Genomic DNA, 16,817 nt, shown 5'->3' on the forward strand with positions numbered 1-16,817 from the left:
ACAGACAGCGTTTTGCTGCCATGTGCATAGCCAGTTACTGCCCTCTCAGCATCTAGAAGTCTTTCCCTCAGCTCCTCCTCAACAATACCTTTATCCAGAGCATCCTGGACTGAGTAGGTTTTGCCAGTGACGTAGTCTATAATTTGCCCTGTGGCTGCCTGTGCCTCCAGAAAGTCTATGGCGTAAGTCTGCGCTATGAAACCTTTCTCAGCAGCCTCCATGAAGGAGACCTTCTTCTTGCTGGATTCAGTGTAAATGCCTGCTATCGCGGCTGTTTTGCCGATGAATCCCGCTACCGAGGGCTGTGCTATGTGGCCCGCCTCCTTCTCATCTCTCAGTGTCACAGAAGAGATGGACGTTGAGGATGCTTGTGTATCTTTATGTTGAGATGAGACAGAGTTAGTCATGGATGTGACATTCCCAGAATGCATTTCTTCTGACACAGTCACGGATATATTACTGGTAATGACAGTGTGCTCTGTTTTCTGGCTTATGTTCGTGGAGTGCATCTGTGTAATTTTTGAGGTTTGGGTAGTTTTCTTCACGGTCAACTCCTGAGGTTGGCTTTCAGTTTGCTGAACTTCTATTTGACCGCAAGCATTTATTTTCTCTAGTGTCTCAGCAGTCAGTTCCTGCATTGCTTGGGCCTTCTCCACACTTGATGTCTGTAGATATGAAATTTGCAGACCCATTAGATACAAAATGAGCACATAGCGGTACATTGAGCTTTTGGCACATATATCTTAATTTTCAAAAAGTATTCATCATATATTGTGTTGCACCTCTCAAATAAGTTTAAGGTTTTTGTATGTACAAAGGAGGGTCAAATGGTTGACAGATACACATAGCCATCTTTCAGTAGTGGTTCTAAATCATTTACATAAGCAATGTGACCAGAGAAGTACACTTCAACATTTACTAAATTCTGTGTTTGCGTTCAGGGAAAACTACAAAGGAACTGAAATAACCAGCAAAATAGATAAAAACTGCAAAGTTGAGTGATGAGGGAACTACAGAAAAAGGATGCTCCCACACTGTTTAATGTCCTGATCTAAACAACCCAACTTTCATCTCTGTCATAAACTGATGGCTTGAAGATAAAAGAAATATGTTTCTGCAGTTGTAATGAACTGATGGATAAGGTTTAGAGATACTGGGTCAACAAAGTGCTATAAAAAAGGGAACTGAGTCAAATAATCTTGCTGGAAATGTACTGACTGGCAGGGGAGATAATTAATGAAAACTGTGTGTAAGAACCGCTATATTTCAGCAACACCATCTGACTGCAGAAGCCCACCGTTTGATCCACCTTTGTACTACTTCTGTGTGAAAAATATGCACATGGGTACAATTAAGGCAAACCAAAACATGAGTTCATTTAACCCAATACAATACATGTAGGACACAAACTATTATACAAACGAACGTAGACATTTGTACCTCTGAAGAAATTTTCAGTCTCCTTAGCTCTTCCTCCAGTTTATGTTGAATTTCCTCTTGTGATGTCAGAATCTGTTTCGCCACCAAAAGCTCATTCTTCAGTTTGGCAAGCTCGTTATCTTTAAAGCACTGATGGTTCATTTGGCACTCCTTTTCCATTGTTTTCTTACTTTCGTTGCCAAGAGCCACCTCAAGTTTCAAAACCTTTTCCTGTAGGTCTTTTACCTCCTTTATGTAAGATGATACCTGCTCTTTGAACGATCTCGATTCCCTCTCACCTACTGCCAGTTTCCTCTCAGTCTCCACTAATGTCTGCTTGAGCCTTGCATTCTCTTTCGTGATTTCATTACGGCTGCTGTCTGTCTTAGTGACGCTCCCAGCCAGCTTAAGTTTTTCCTTTTCTAACTCAGCGATCCGGGTCTTTGTGCCAATCAATTCATGACTGATTGCACTTTTTTCTTTCTCTCCTTTATCGAACTTCATACGAAGCGTGTCCACTTGCTGCTGTGCCTCTTTCTTCAACTTCAAAGCCTCCTGGTTGAGTGTTTTCAGCTGTTCAATTTCTTGCAGATATTTTTTCTCACGTTCAGCTACTTCAGTGCTGTACAGATTCTCCCTTGACTTCTTGTCAAGCTCCATTTTAAAACTGGACTCAGTACTCTGTAGTACCAGTTTCTGTTCCATTTCAGTCTGGAGCAACTCCAGCTGGCTCTCATAGCCTTTTTTCTGCAGTTCCAATTTACCTTTCAGGTCTTCTAGCATCTGTTTACAGTTCTGCACTTGCTCCTCCAGACCCTGGGACTTCAGCTGGGCAGCTGATGCCTCCTTCTGTTTCTGCTGGACCTCGTCCTGGGTCTGCTCTAGTTTCTTCTTCAGGAGGGTGACTTCAGACATCAGGGATTTTTCTTTCTCCTGGGCCGTACTCCTCTCCTTCTGAAGGCCTGAAATTTCCTGCTTTAAGCTCAGGGTGAATTTCTCTGAGCTGGAGCTAACTTCGCTGAATGACTGTTTGCTCCTCTGAACCTCTTTCTGAAGCTCCGTGACTTTAGACTCATACTTCTTCCCTTCCTGAAGCTCATCCTTAGTTCTCTTCAGGACATAATTCAGCTCATTCAGCTGGGCCTTCAGAGTCACCAGTTCTTGATCTGCCACTTTTTTGTCCCTCTGTAGAGCAGCTAATTCCTGTCTAAGATTCACTGCAACTTTTTCAGAATTCCCACTCAGATCATTTATAGTCTGTCTGCATTTCTGAACCTCAGCCTCCAGTTCCTTTACTTTGGAAGAGTGTTTCTGTCCATCAGCAGACTCCTTTCGCAGCTCATCCATTGCCTTCTTAAGTTTTATAGTTAGATTACTTATTTCAGATTCCTGTTCCAGAACCTTCTTGTCTACCTTTTTCTTTTTTTCACTAACAGAATTAAGCTCCGTTGTAAGATTCCTGATGTCGTTCTCATGGCTGAGAATAGATATACTTAGAGAACTACTTTTTTGCTGTAATTCAGATGTTTTCTTAACTTCCTCATCATAGTCTCTCAGTTTGATCTGCAGCTCCTGTGAAAATTGGGTCACTTTCTGTAACTCATCGGTTGTCGTCTTAAGCGTTGTGTTGAGATTATAAATTTCAGTTTTCTGCTCAAGGACTTGCTGTTCAAACTTTTTCTTTTCAGTATTCATGGAACTGATTTCAGACTTCAAGTTCTTAATGTCCCGCTCAAGGGTGGCAATCGTCACATCCTGAGCTTTGTTTTTCTGCTGTAGGTCAGATGATTTCTTTATTTCCTCATTATGTTCTCTCAGTTTTACCTGCAGCTCATCTTTTGTCTTCCTAAGTGTCGCATTTAGATTGGTAATTTCGGATTTCTGTTCAGTGACTTGCCGTTCAAGCTTTCTCTTTTCAGTATTCATGGTACTAAGCTCAGACTTGAGATTCCTGATGTCCTTCTCATAGTTGGCAATAGTCAGATCCAGAGATTTGTTTTTCTGCTGTACTTCCGATGATTTCTTTGCTTCCTCACTATATTCTCTCAGTTTGATCTGCACCTCGTGTGACGACTGGGTCACTTTCTGTAACTCAACGGTTGTCGTCTTAATTGTTGTATTTAGATTGTTAATTTCAACTTTCTGCTGAACGACTTGCTGTTCAATCTTTTTCTTTTCAACATTCATGGAATTGAGCTCAGTCTTAAGATTCTTAATGTTCTTCTCATGGGTGGCAATTGTCAGTTCGAGAGCTTTGTTTTTCTGCTGTAGTTCCGATGATTTCTTTGCTTCCTCATTATATTCTCTCAATTTTATCTGCAGCTCATGGGAAGATTGGGTCACCTGCTTAAGTGTTGCATTTAGATTGTTAATTTCAGCTTTCTGCTCAAGGACTTGCTGCTCAACCTTTCTCTTTTCAGCAGTAATGGAAATGAGCTCAGACCTAACATTCTGCATCTCCTTCTCATGGGTGGCAATTGTCACATCCTGAGATTTGTTCTTCTGCTGTAGTTCAGTTGATTTCCTTGCTTCCTCTTTATAGTCTCTCAGTTTTATCTGCAGCTCGTGTGAAGATTGGGTCACTATCTGCAACTCACTTGTTGTCTTTGTAAGTGTTGTATTTAGATTGCTAATTTCTGCTTTCTGCTGAAGGACTTGCTGTTCGATCTTTCTCTTTTCTGTGCTCACAGTATTAAGCTCCGACTTAAGATTCTTAATGTCCTTCTCATTGCTGACTATGTCCAGACTTAGCGTTGTGATCTTCAGCTGTAGTTCAGATGATTTCTTAGTTTCCTCGCTATGTTCCCTCAGTTTTATCTGTAGCTCATCACTTGCCTTCTTAAGGGCCACGTTCAGATTGTTTATTTCAACTTTCTGCTCACCTACTTGCTGTTCGAGCTTTCTCTTTTCAGCTGTCATGGAATTGAGCTCAGATCTAAGATTCCTGTTGTCCTTCTCATAGTTGCTGATCGTCAGATCCTGAGCTTTGTTTTTCTGCTGTAGCCCAGATGATTTCCTTGCTTCCTCATTATAGTCTCTCAGTTTGAGCTGCAGCTCATGAGAAGATTGGGTCACTTTCTGCAACTCATCAGTGGTTTTCTTAAGTGTTGCATTTAGATTATTAATTTCAGTTTTCTGCTCAAGGAGTTGCTGTTCAACCCTCTTTTTTTCAGCATTCATGGAATTTAACTCAGACTGAAGATTCCTAATGTCCTTCTCATGGGTGACAATAGTTAGATCCTGTGATCTGTTTCTCTCCTGGAGTTCAGATGATTTTTTGGCTTCCTCAGTATAGTCTCTCAGTTTGATCTGAAGCTCCTGTGAAGATTGGGTCACTTTCTGTAACTCATCTGTCGTCTTTTTAATCGTCACATTAAGACTGCTAATTTCAGCTTTCTGCTCAGAGACTTGCTGTTCTATCTTTCTCTTTTCTGTACTCAGAGAATTAAGTTCAAATTTAAGATTCCTGATGTCTTTCTCGTGGGTAGCAATCGCCAGATCCTGAGCTTTGTTTTTCTGCTGTAATTCAGATGATTTCTTCACTTCTTCATTATAGTTTCTGAGTTTGATCTGCAGCTCGTGAGTAGTTTGTTTCTCCTTCTGTAGCTCATCTGTCACCTTCTTAAGCATTATGTTCAGCTTGTTCGTTTCAGCTTTCAGCTCATGGACTTGCTGCTCGATCTTTCTCTTTTCTGTGCTTACAGAATTAAGCTCAGACTTAAGATTCTTAATGTCCTTCTCATGGGTGCCTATCTCAAGACTAAAGGATCTATTCTTCAGCTGCAGTTCAGATGATTTCTTTGTTTCCTCATTATAGTCTCTCAGTTTGATCTGCAGCTCATCTTTTGCCTTCCTAAGTTCTGCGTTTAGACTGCTAATTTCGACTTTCTGCTCAACAACTTGCTGTTCAAGCTTTCTCTTTTCAGTATTCATTAAATTGAGCTCAGACCTAAGATTCCTGAGGTCCTCCTCATGTTTGATAATAGTCAGATCCAGAGATTTGCTTTTATATTGTAGCCCAGATGATTTCTTTGCTTCCTCATCATAGTCTCTCAGTTTGATCTGCAGCTCATGAGAAGATTGGGTGACTTTCTGTAACTCATCGGTGGTCTTCTTAAGTGTTGCATTTAGATTGTTAATTTCTGCTTTTTGTTCAAAGACTTGCTGTTCAATCTTTCTCTTTTCTGTGCTTACAGAATTGAGTTCAGACAAAAGATTCCTGATGTCCTTCTCATGGGTGGCAATTGTCAGATCTTGAGCTTTGTTTTTCTGTTGTAGTTCCGATGATTTCTTTGTTTCCTCATTATAGTTTCTCAGTTTGATCTGCAACTCATGTGACGATTGGTTCACTTTCTGTAACTCAATGGTTGTCGTCTTAAGTGTTGCATTTAGATTGTTAATTTCAGCTTTCTGCTCAAAGACTTGCTGTTCAATCTTTCTCTTTTCTGTGTTAACAGAATTAAGTTCAGACTTAAGATTCCTGATGTCTTTCTCGTGGGTAGCAATCATCAGATCCTGAGCTTTGTTTTTCTGCTGTAGTTCCGATGATTTCTTCACTTCCTCGTTATAGTCCCTCACTTTGATCTGCAGCTCGTGAGTAATTTGTTTCTCCTTCTGTAGCTCATCTGTCACCTTCTTAAGCATTATGTTCAGATTGTTTGTTTCAGCTTTCAGCTCATGGACTTGCTGTTCGATCTTCCTCTTTTCTGTGCTTACAGAATTAAGCTCAGTCTTAAGATTATTAATGTCCTTCTCATGGGTGCCTATCTCAAGACTAAAGGATCTATTCTTCAGCTGCAGTTCAGATGATTTCTTAGTTTCCTCATTATATTCTCTCAGTTTGATCTGCAGCTCATCTTTTGCCTTCCTAAATTCTGCGTTTAGACTGCTAATTTCGACTTTCTGCTCAACAACTTGCTGTTCAAGCTTTCTCTTTTCAGTATTCATTAAATTGAGCTCAGACCTAAGATTTCTGATGTCCTGCTCATGTTTTATAATCGTCAGATCCAGGGATTTGCTTTTCTGCTGTAGTTCAGAAGATTTCTTTGTTTCCTCAGTATAGTCTCTCACTTTGATCTGCAGCTCGTGTGAAGACTGGGTAACTTTTTGCAGCTCATCAGTGGTCTTTCTTAGTGTTGTGTTCAGATTAGTAATTTCAGCTTTCTGCTCAAGAACTTGTTGTTCAATTTTTCTCTTTTCAGTACTTACAGAATTAAGCTCAGACTTAAGATCCTTAATGTTTTTCTCATGGGTGAGTAATTCCACACTTATGGCTTTGTTCTTCAGCTGCAGTTCAGATGATTTCTTTGTTTCCTCATTGAGGTCTCTCAATTTGATCTGCAGCTCATCTTTCATCTTCCTAAGTTCTGTGTTTAGACTGTTCGTTTCAGTTTTAAGCTCATTGACTTGCTGTTCAACCTTCCTCTTCTCTGTGCTTATAGAATTAAGCTCAGACTTAAGATCCTTAATATTTCTCTCATGGGTGCCTATCTCCAGACTAAAGGCTTTGTTCTTCAGCTGCAGTTCAGATGATTTCTTTGTTTCCTCGTTATATTCTCTCAGTTTGATCTGCAGCTCGTCTTTTGTCTTACTAAGTGTTACATTTAGATTGTTAATTTCGGCTTTCTGCTCAAGAACTTGCTGTTCGAGCTTTCTCTTTTCAGTATTCACTGAATTGAGCTCAAACCTAAGATTATTAGCATCCTTCTCATGGCTGGCAATTGCTGCATACTGAGCTTTGTTTTTCTGCTGTAGTTCAGTTGATTTCTTAATTTCCTCACTATATTCTCTCACTTTGAGCTGCAGTTCATGCGAAGATTGGGTCACTTTCTGTAACTCATCGGTGGTCTTTTTAAGCATCACATTTAGATTGCTAATTTCTGCTTTTTGCTCAAGGACTTGCTGGTCGAGCTTTCTCTTTTCAGCATTCACTGAATTCAACTCTGACCTAAGACTTCTGATGTCCTTCTCCTGGTCAGAAATGGCCAGATCCTGAGCTTTTTTTTTCTGCTGTAGTTCAGAAGATTTCTTTGCTTCTTCATTATAGTCTCTCACTTTGATCTGAAGCTCATGAGAAGATTGGGTAACTTGTTGCAACTCATCAGTGGTCTTTCTAAGCATCACATTTAGATTGCTAAGTTCTGCTTTTTGCTCAAGGACTTGCTGGTTGAGCTTTATCTTTTCTGTGCTTGCAGAATTAAGCTCAGATTTAAGATTTTTAATGTCTTTCTCAAGGGTGGCAATTGTCAGATCCTGAGCTTTGTTCTTCAGCTCTAGTTCAGTTGATTTTTTGGTTTCCTCATTAAAGTCTCTCAGTTTTATCTGCAGTTCCTCTTTTGTCTTCTTAAGTTCAGTGTTTATATTGTTAATTTCAGCTTTCTGCTCAAGGACTTGCTGTTCCACCTTTTTCTTTTCAACATTCATGGAACTGAGCTCAGACTTAAGATTCCTGATGTCCTTCTCATGGGTGGAAATTGTCAGTTCGAGTGCTTTGTTTTTTTGCTGTAGTTCAGTTGATTTCTTAATTTCCTCATTATAGTCTCTCAGTTTGATCTGCTGCTCATGTGAAGATTGGGTCACTTTCTGCAACTCATCCGTTGTCTTCCTAAGCATTGTGTTAATATTGTTTACTTCCGCTTTCTGTTCAAGTAATTGCTGTTCAACCTTTCTCTTCTCTGTGCTTATAGAATTAAGCTCAGCCTTAAGATTTTTGATGTCCTTCTCATTGCTGACAAGGTCCAAACTCAGTGTTGTGTTCTTTTGCTGTAATTCAGATGATTTCTTTGCTTCCTCATCATAAGTCCTCAATTTAATCTGCAGCTCGTGTGAGGTTTGGGTCACTTTCTGTAACTCATCCTTTGTATTCCTAAGTGTGATGTTAAGGATGCTAATTTCATTTTTAAGCTCTTGGACCTGCTGGTCTACCTTTCTCTTTTCTGCATTCACAGAATTAAGATCAGACTTAAGATTCCTGATGTCTTTCTCATGGGTGGCAATAGTAAGACTTAGCATTTTGTTCTTTTGCTGTAGTTCAGATGATTTCTTTACTTCTTCACCATAGTCCCTCATTTTAATCTGCAGCTCATGAGAAGTTTGGCTTTCCTTCTGTAACTCACCTGTAGTTTTCTTGAGTGTTATATTAAGTTCAAGCATTTGCTGTTCAACCAATTTCTTTTCTGTGCTTAAAGAATCAAGGTTGGACCTTAGAGTCTTGACGTCCATCTCATAAGTTGCAATTTCCAGACATAGCGCTTTGTTCTTCTGCTGTAATTCAGACAGTTTCTTCATTTCCTCAGTGAAGTCCCTCACTTTGATCTGCAGCTCATGAGTAGTTTGTTTCTCCTGCTGCAGCTCATCCTTCACCTTCTTCAGCATTATGTTCAGATTGCTCATTTCCGCTTTATGCTCAAGGACTTGCTGTTCAGACCGTCTCTTTTCTGTGTTAACAGTATTAAGCTCAGTCTTGACATTCCTGAGATCCTTCTCATGAGTGGTAATGGTAAGACCTAGCGCTTTGTTCATCTGCTGTAGTTCTACTGATTTCTTCACCTCCTCATTGAAGTCTCTCAGTTTGATCTGCAGCTCATGAACAGTTTGGTTCTCCTTCTGCAACTCGGCTGTCGTTCTTTTAAATGCTGCGTTAAGACTGGTCATTTCAGTTTTAAGCTCATGGACTTGCTGTTCCAGCTTTCTCTTTTCTGTGCTTATAGTATTAAGCTCAGTCTTAAGACTCTTGATGTCCTTCTCTTGGGTAGCAAGTTCCAGATTTAGTGCTTTGTTCTTCTGCTGTAGTTCAGTTGACTTCTTCACTTCCTCATTATAGTCCCTCAGTTTGACGTGCAGCTCGTGTGTTGTTTGAACCTCCTTCTGCAGCTCATCTTTAGTTTTCCGAAGGTTTAGGTTCAGATTGTTAATTTCAGCTTTCTGTTCAAGGACATTCTGCTCTGCTTTTCTCTTTTCGACACTCAAGGAAGAGAGCTCAGACCGAAGACTCATGACATCCTTTTCATGGGTAGCGATAGCCAGACTTTGTGCTTTGTTTTTCTGCAGCAGTTCATATGATTTCTTCACTTCCTCGTCATAGTCTCTCAATTTGATCTGCAGCTCATGCGCAGTTTGGGTCTTCTTGAGAAGTTCTTCTTCGATGATCTTCAACTGAGATTTTGCACTGTCTACCTGAGACTTAAATATGCTAATTTGCTGGTCTTTACTTCCTATCTCCATCACAGCTTTGTCAAATTCCATTTTCACATTCTTCATGGATCGCTCAGTCTCAGCACTACTATTCTTCAGTTCTTCCATATTCTTTTTCAGCTGGTTCACCAGCTGGTTGCTATTATTTAGGTCCACTTCCATGCTTTTGGCTTTGGCCAGAATTCCCTGCTCAGATTTTACCTTGAGAGCATATTCCTCCTTGGTTTTCTGGAGCACCTCTCGCATGCTGTTCATTTCACTCTTCTGTGCCTTAACCTTCTGTTCACTGAGAATTTTTTCCTGTTGCAGGGAATCGACAGTGACCTTCAGATTTTTGATGTCGTTGTCCAGTTTACCATTCATTCTTGTCAGCTCATTGACTGTAAATCTCAGCTGATCACCCTCTGTCTGTTGGTTGATCAGCTCATCCTCCATGCATCTCATTTTGTGGTTGCTCTCCTGCTCTATGGAGGTCATCTGAAGTAGCTTTCCCTGGTTTATCTTCAGCTGTTCTTTCAGGCCTTCGATCTCTGTCATGTGGAAGACCACTTTCTGCTCCAGCGCAGCCTTGTCCCTCTGTAGGGATTTCACCTGCTCTTGAAAGACAAAAACAGACCTTTTCAACTCTGCCACCTCCTGCCTCAGCTCCTCGGTCTTCTGGCGGGTGGTGGCCCTCTCTGTCTCCATGTCCGCCTGGATTCTCTTTAGCCGGTTATTACCCTCCTCCACGAGATCCTTCAAACGCTGCGCTTTCTCTTCTGCCACATTCTTCTGGACCAGCACAGAATTCAGCTCTGACTTCAGGGTCTTGAGTTCGAACTCAGCCTTCTTCCTCCCGGCGGCCATCTCCTCCAGCTTGTTCTTGAGAACCTCAGACTGCTCTTTCTGCAGCACTTCTATGGCTGAAACCGAGGACTGGACACTGTTGCTGACCATCACCTGTGTCTCAGTCACCTGACTGTTTGTGGACAGGCTAATTTCACCCTGGCGGGAGAATTCAATCTCCAGGTCATGCACCTGTGACAGGAGCTTTGTCTCAGCTCCCTCCTTGGCTTTCAGCTCCCTCTCCAAGGCACGTTTATGCTCCTCCAGGCCCTGCACATCGTTGTCCTTCCTACGGAGGTGGTCCTCCAGCTTCCTACGAGCCAGGGTGCTCTCCTCTATGTTCCTCTTTAGCATCATCAGGCTTTCCTCCAGGGCCGACCGCTTGGCCTCCGACTGCTGGATTATCTGTTGCGCATACCCAAGCTCCTGCTCAAAAGAAGCCTTAGCCCGCAACGCAGCCTCCAGCTCCACCTGGTACTGTTTCAACTCATGCTCCAACTTGGACTTGTGGACGGTGAGCTCTTCAACTGTCTTCCGTTCATCTTCCAGCTCACCCTCTAGTTTCTCCTGGAGTTGCTGTTTCTCGGTCAGTTTGGCCTGAAACTCCCCTTCTAGGTTCTCCTGCTGCTGCTGCTTTTCAGTCAGCATGGTCTGAAACTCCACTTCTAATGTCTCGTGCTGTTGCTGCTTTTCAGCAAGCAAGCCCTCAAGCTCTGAGACCTGCTGTTGGAGCTTGGTGATTTCCTCATCACCGGTGGATTTCTGCAGCTCCCAAGTCTCTGTCCAGGTGATATACTCTTCCGTCCTTCTCTACAATGAGAGAGAACGTCATCCACAATCCCTTACGCGTCCATATCAGATAAAAATAAATTATCTGGATCCATTTTGGTGAGAGAAAATGGGTAGCGTACTCACCGAAGACAGGGTTTTGACTGCCACATAAAGCATCCCCCGCCACCTTCTGCCATGAAAAAGGCTTCTATAGTTTTTTACTAAACAGCAGCATCGTCAGAAAGGTCTCTGTCACCACTCACAATACAAAAGAATGATTCTTTTGTATCAGCACCAAAACAGTTTTTAGAAGCAGCAATACGGTGCGACAGAGTTGCAACTCTCCTGCGTGGATGCAATCTCCGGCAAAACTCAAGCCATAGTGAATTTGAAATTAAAAGGACAGTCATTGATTCAAATGCGAAAAAAAAATCAATGTGGATGCATTTAAGTACTCCACTTTGCTTTAAAAAGCAAATAGCAGATGTCTACTTAAATGCTTGCTTGGAGAGTGTATTACTCTAATACATTCATCTGCATGGATATTGTAGTTGAAAAAAATAATGCTTTCATAAAACCACAAACACACCTAAAACCACTGCTCTCTCATGACAAATGTGAACGTATTACTGTGATACCCCATCTGATGCAATTGAAACTTTTCAAACACCTTGATCACCAAATTGATATTTTCCAGTTCAATGGCTGGGAGTTCACCCTAAACAACAAGCTGTAAATAAATGCAAGAGTTATTTTATTTTCCTGTTCAAAGACCCCCAAAACACCATACGTTACATTTTATATGCACATAGTGCATGCCTGTGTAATGTTTAAATCTATGAAAATAAATGGATGAATCAAATAACAAATCAGTTAAAGTCAATTCATAACCACCACCACAAATTTCTTAGATTTTCAAGACATACTAATATTCTAGGCAAAATAATGATCATACATTTTTGTTTTGGCTTTTATATCAGTACCTCTTCGATAGCCTTTTGTTGTTGGTCATTCCCCAGTCTCAGCTGGTCTGCAGGCATTTGTAAGTGCTCTGGGCATCGATTCTTGGCTTGATTACTTTCGAGGGCCTTTAATTTAATTAAGAGCTGCTTGATTTTAGCATCAGGGCTGACATTTGGGTCTGAGAGAAAAGCGTCCAACCCTTCATCTCCGCACGTCACGTTCAAGTTTGGAGGTTCTTCCGGAGAATGTCCCTGCTCATGGGAATTGGGTTTCACTGACGGACTCTCCAAAACGGACCGGCTCAAGGGAGTTTCGGTGTGGTGTGAACGTCCAGAATCACCTCCAGAAATGAGGGATTGATCGATCTTTGGTGTCTTATGACGCACATCACCAGGATTCATAGACAGACTGTCAGACACCAAAGTGATTCTTTCAGTCTTTTCAAGTAAAGTGCTTTGTGTGTTAGGAATATTCATATGTTCAGCAGAACCTACTATGGGATATGACTGTGCAGTGTCCAGAAGGCCAAACTCACGCTCATCCTCATCAATAGTTTCAAGGTTAAAGGAACAGGATGAATAAGGAGCTATATTACTACTGGCTGCAGTACCTAACATTTCTGTTACATCATCTATACATGTTTGCTCTGTATGAGCAAGTTCATTTGTACTAATTTGCTGTGTGCTGGCATTCAGGGCTGTGAGATAGCCTTCTTCATTAGCATGAGGTTTGCAACAAGCCAAATCTTTCAGCCGTTCATTTTCAGGAATAATTACACTTCTACGATTGAAACTAACCTCATCTCCATCTTCAATTATCAGTAAGATGCTGTCACAGGCATCTACAGGGCTGTCTACTTGTGTGACTTTGCTATTAGACGGTTCAAGATCCATTCTCAAATTTGTCTCACTTCTGGATGCAGAACTAGTGGCCCCAGGAGCTTTTAGTGGGGAGGAAGCATGTGTGTGCCAAGAGGCCGGACTGTCACCGGCTTCTGTAACGCCTGCCTTGATTGGAGGAGCATGACTAAAGTTGGAGCTCTTCAGCTCCTCTGATTGGCTACGATTTTCCAAAGGCAAGTCCGTCCGTGGCTGAACTAAGTGTGATTCTTGAGCCGGGAGTCCGTCAGCGACCTCCCAACGGGACAAGCGTCCGTCTCCCCTCCCTTCTGCTGAGGTTTTTTTTGACACGTGTTCTCTCTCTGTTCTCCCCGTGCGCTGAGCCCCCTCGAGGGTGCGGGTCGCCTCCACTGAAGGCCAGAATTCACCTTCATCAGAGGAGGACTGGGCAGAACAGCACAGGTTACTGAGCATGGTACTTCTGGTCTTCAGTCAGAGATGCAGCATTTTAAAGAGAGCGCGAAGTCAAGGGTGGACGGAAACCCACGCAGCCCAGATGCCATGAGGCTTTCGACAGCAGTGTAGACGTCTGAACAGACAACCCATTTCAATATTTTAATTTTCTTTTTATTTGATTCTATTTTAGTATTATATATTAGTTATTCTGTTTTTGATTCACCTCCCAAATTGTCCCAAAAGACCTAATACCAAACTAGTTTTTTGGTGCGTGGTGTATCAATCAATAGCCAATCTTGTATTTAAAAAGCAAAATTAAGTAAATGAATGTATAATCTGCAGTAAACCCTTTAAACAAGCAACATGGAAGTTGTAAGCTACAGGACTAGCTGGTAATACACTTTCAGTGAGAGAAAGGTTTCATGCCTGAAAGTTTAAGCATGCATGCACAGGAGTATGAGGATAGTCTGTTCAGAGAGGAAGGAGCAGATAAAAGCAAAGATCATGTAGACCAATGAAGAAAATTGTTTTTTCACAACTTTTACAAATAATACATAATGCATTAAATAAAACATGTAATTCAGCAAGCACAGTTTTGCTCACCTGTGACCCTTCGTGATTATATAATCACCCGATTATCAGATGAAGTTTAGATCTAGCTATTAAATGAATGTAACATCATTTCTAGCATGTACAAACTTATAACTGGGTGGAGATATTTATCGGCTTGTGGTCGACGCCACTCTGAAAACAGAACTTATTCAGGCACCGAGTCAAGGCAGAATTTGCACGGAGGAACAGAAGGTTCATTGTGAAAACATGACCAGGTGTAGCCCTGGGTGTGGCACCACCTGCGCCGAGCTCATCGCAAAGACATTCTTGGTACATTCAGAGCGGGGCGGAGCTCTGTCAGGCGTCCTATGCGTCTGAGCGAATCAGTACCGTCCCGTAAGGGGCGGGGGGACAGAACAGAGCAGTGTGAAACCCGTGTGTGGTGTTTGCCGGTCACCCTGCGACTGGACACCCTACCTCTTCCTCCTCCGTCCTCTTCAGCGTTTCACTGGCGAACTTCACGTACTGCGTCATGAGGGTCACCAGGGCAGTGTATCGGGTTCGAAGGTCCATAAACTGAAAGGACAAGGAGGGGAAGGACGGGGACAGCGCAGGTTTTTTTCAAGTGTTCTCAACGCACACTGTTAACAGCAGTCTGTTAACACGAAGGTTATATGATGCGCTTATATTCAAAGAATAACATCAACACTGAAGCTCTGCGAATGCACTTTTATCTACTTCATTGCTTTTATTTCATTTTAAAATTGTAATTACAAAATAACTACACCGGTGTAGGCTCATGTGCGGTAAAACCAAATAACGCGACAAGTAAAACAAACAAACAAACAAACAAACGAATAAATAATGTAATAAATGAATAAACGAATTAATTAATAAAGTGCTGACCTCCTGCTGGATGGCGTCAGATGAGCTCTGCATTCTCCGCCGTTTGATGGGGGATTTGTGCTGCGAGTCCACCATGGCCCTGTATGTCATCAGCTGCAGCTCGTAGTCCTGCCAACCAGACAGAGAGAGAGAGAAACAAAAGCGGAGAGAGGGAGAGGGAGAGAGAGAGAGAGAGAGTTGGAGAGTAGGAGAGAGAGAGAAAGAGGGAGAGAGTGGGAGAGAGAGAGATGGAAACAGAATGCAGGACATCAGTGTTTGTGGTCTCCCATATAGAACCCGGTTCTTCGCACATTAGCACCTTCTGTGAAAACGGTCCAAACATCGCGCAACTTTCCTTTTTGGAAATGAAAATCACAAGAGAAGAAAACCTAGTACATTATATCAGATGACATTAAATTTAGAGTTTGTCAGTAAGATGTCAGTAAGCAGAGCTGATTTTGTTCCCAGGAATGCTTCCTTTGAAGTATGTACAGTAATATGTGCTGGATTTCAGTAAATAAAGAACAGATAAGCTGTTCCAGTGTGAGTCATGAAAGCTTCCCCCACCCTCTACTCTTCTCTTTGTGGCCCGTTTGGTGGCTGTCTACGGTCCATAGACAACGGCCTGAACAAAACGCAGCACACCGCCTCACCTTCACGGCAGCAGAGTACTGCTCTGAGTACTTCTGGCACTCCTCAATCCTGCCATGCTTCTGTTCGATTTCAGACACCAGGACCTGAAAGGAAACAAACAGAGTTCAAAAGGGCAAGAAAACAAATCCTGTGTCCAGGTCTACAGCTGTCTTTAATCCTGGAAAGACGTAACATAACATAAACAGACATCACAAGCAAACAAAACATGTTCCGTCATCTGTCCTCTTCCATGTCAGGGTCATTAATTTGTGGCCAGTTTAACTTGCTCAATGTCTCTGCCTTTCCACTTCAGCTAAAATCCAATAAGTGACTCGGCACAAAATGGCCACCAAGTTTCAGGAGTGAATCCCCCACTGCTGGTGGCTGGGACAAGCCCATCTATACAGTAAATGAGTCAAATAAAGTGGTCACTTTCCCACTCCCCAGCTACAAACACAGCTAGAAAACTCAGGTTCAGAAAGTAAAAGTCCTTTCCAGTGTTTTGCTTCTATCACCTGTATTTGCTAATTAGCACAATTTGTCAGCCAGGAGGTAGAACTAATGAGTGAGATCAGCTGGCTGAGTTCACAATGTGGAAGAAACGCACGGCAGGACTTTAAGTTTTCCGGGCCCCGGACTTCCCAGCTCAGGCTATAAATGCACCGCTACCTTCTGCTGGTTGAGCAGCTCAGCGAGAGCCTTGCTGTCCTCAGGCTGGTTCTCCTGCATGGACCGCTGGTTGGCCTCCATCTCCCTGACCCACTCATCCAGGCTGCCGTACGCGTCCCGGTAGTACTTCAGAGACTTCCCGATGCCCTCCAGGTCTCGCAGCCTGAAGAAGAAAATTAAATTTCACTATATTTACTCATTTATTTTACATCTTCTTGTTAGCTTGGCCGCTTTCATTTTGCAGGTGGATTTACGTAAATCACGTTTCATAAATCATCCTTTTTTGTATTGAACTGCATATTCCACCAAGACAGTCCAAGTATCTTCTTCAAGGCTGAAATGACAAAACCAGCAGCCATTGTTCCTGAACATCGAATATATACTGTCACTGTCTGCATGTTCTACTTGTGCAACCTAAAAAGTTTGAAAACCAGCCCACAGGACTAATACTCAACTTTCCCTGTTAAAAATGTTCACAAAGCACTTACCTGCTCTTAATTTTGGAGTGCATGTTGCACACTAACCTGCTCTCTATCTGAGTGCACGTTGAGCACTGACCTGCTCTGTATATGAGAGTGCACGTTGAGCACTGACCTGCTCTTTATATGAGAG

General features: G+C 42.2%; 1 protein-coding gene across 3 annotated transcripts in view; it reads right to left on the reverse strand.

Moving 5' to 3' along the window:
- Positions 1-16,817, reverse strand: part of dst (dystonin) — a 206,867-nt gene that overhangs the window by 89,959 nt on the left and 100,091 nt on the right. For all 3 annotated transcript variants that reach the window (XM_035399721.1, XM_035399719.1, XM_035399720.1), the window contains 4 exons: positions 16,206-16,368; positions 15,557-15,640; positions 14,925-15,032; positions 14,496-14,594 (listed from right to left, as the gene is read on the reverse strand). In XM_035399721.1, the coding sequence (XP_035255612.1) occupies positions 14,496-14,594; positions 14,925-15,032; positions 15,557-15,640; positions 16,206-16,368 (454 nt within the window). The remainder of the gene's footprint in view (positions 1-14,495; positions 14,595-14,924; positions 15,033-15,556; positions 15,641-16,205; positions 16,369-16,817) is intronic.

This window comes from Anguilla anguilla, chromosome 18 (genome assembly GCF_013347855.1).
Source record: "Anguilla anguilla isolate fAngAng1 chromosome 18, fAngAng1.pri, whole genome shotgun sequence".
Taxonomy (NCBI): domain Eukaryota; kingdom Metazoa; phylum Chordata; class Actinopteri; order Anguilliformes; family Anguillidae; genus Anguilla; species Anguilla anguilla.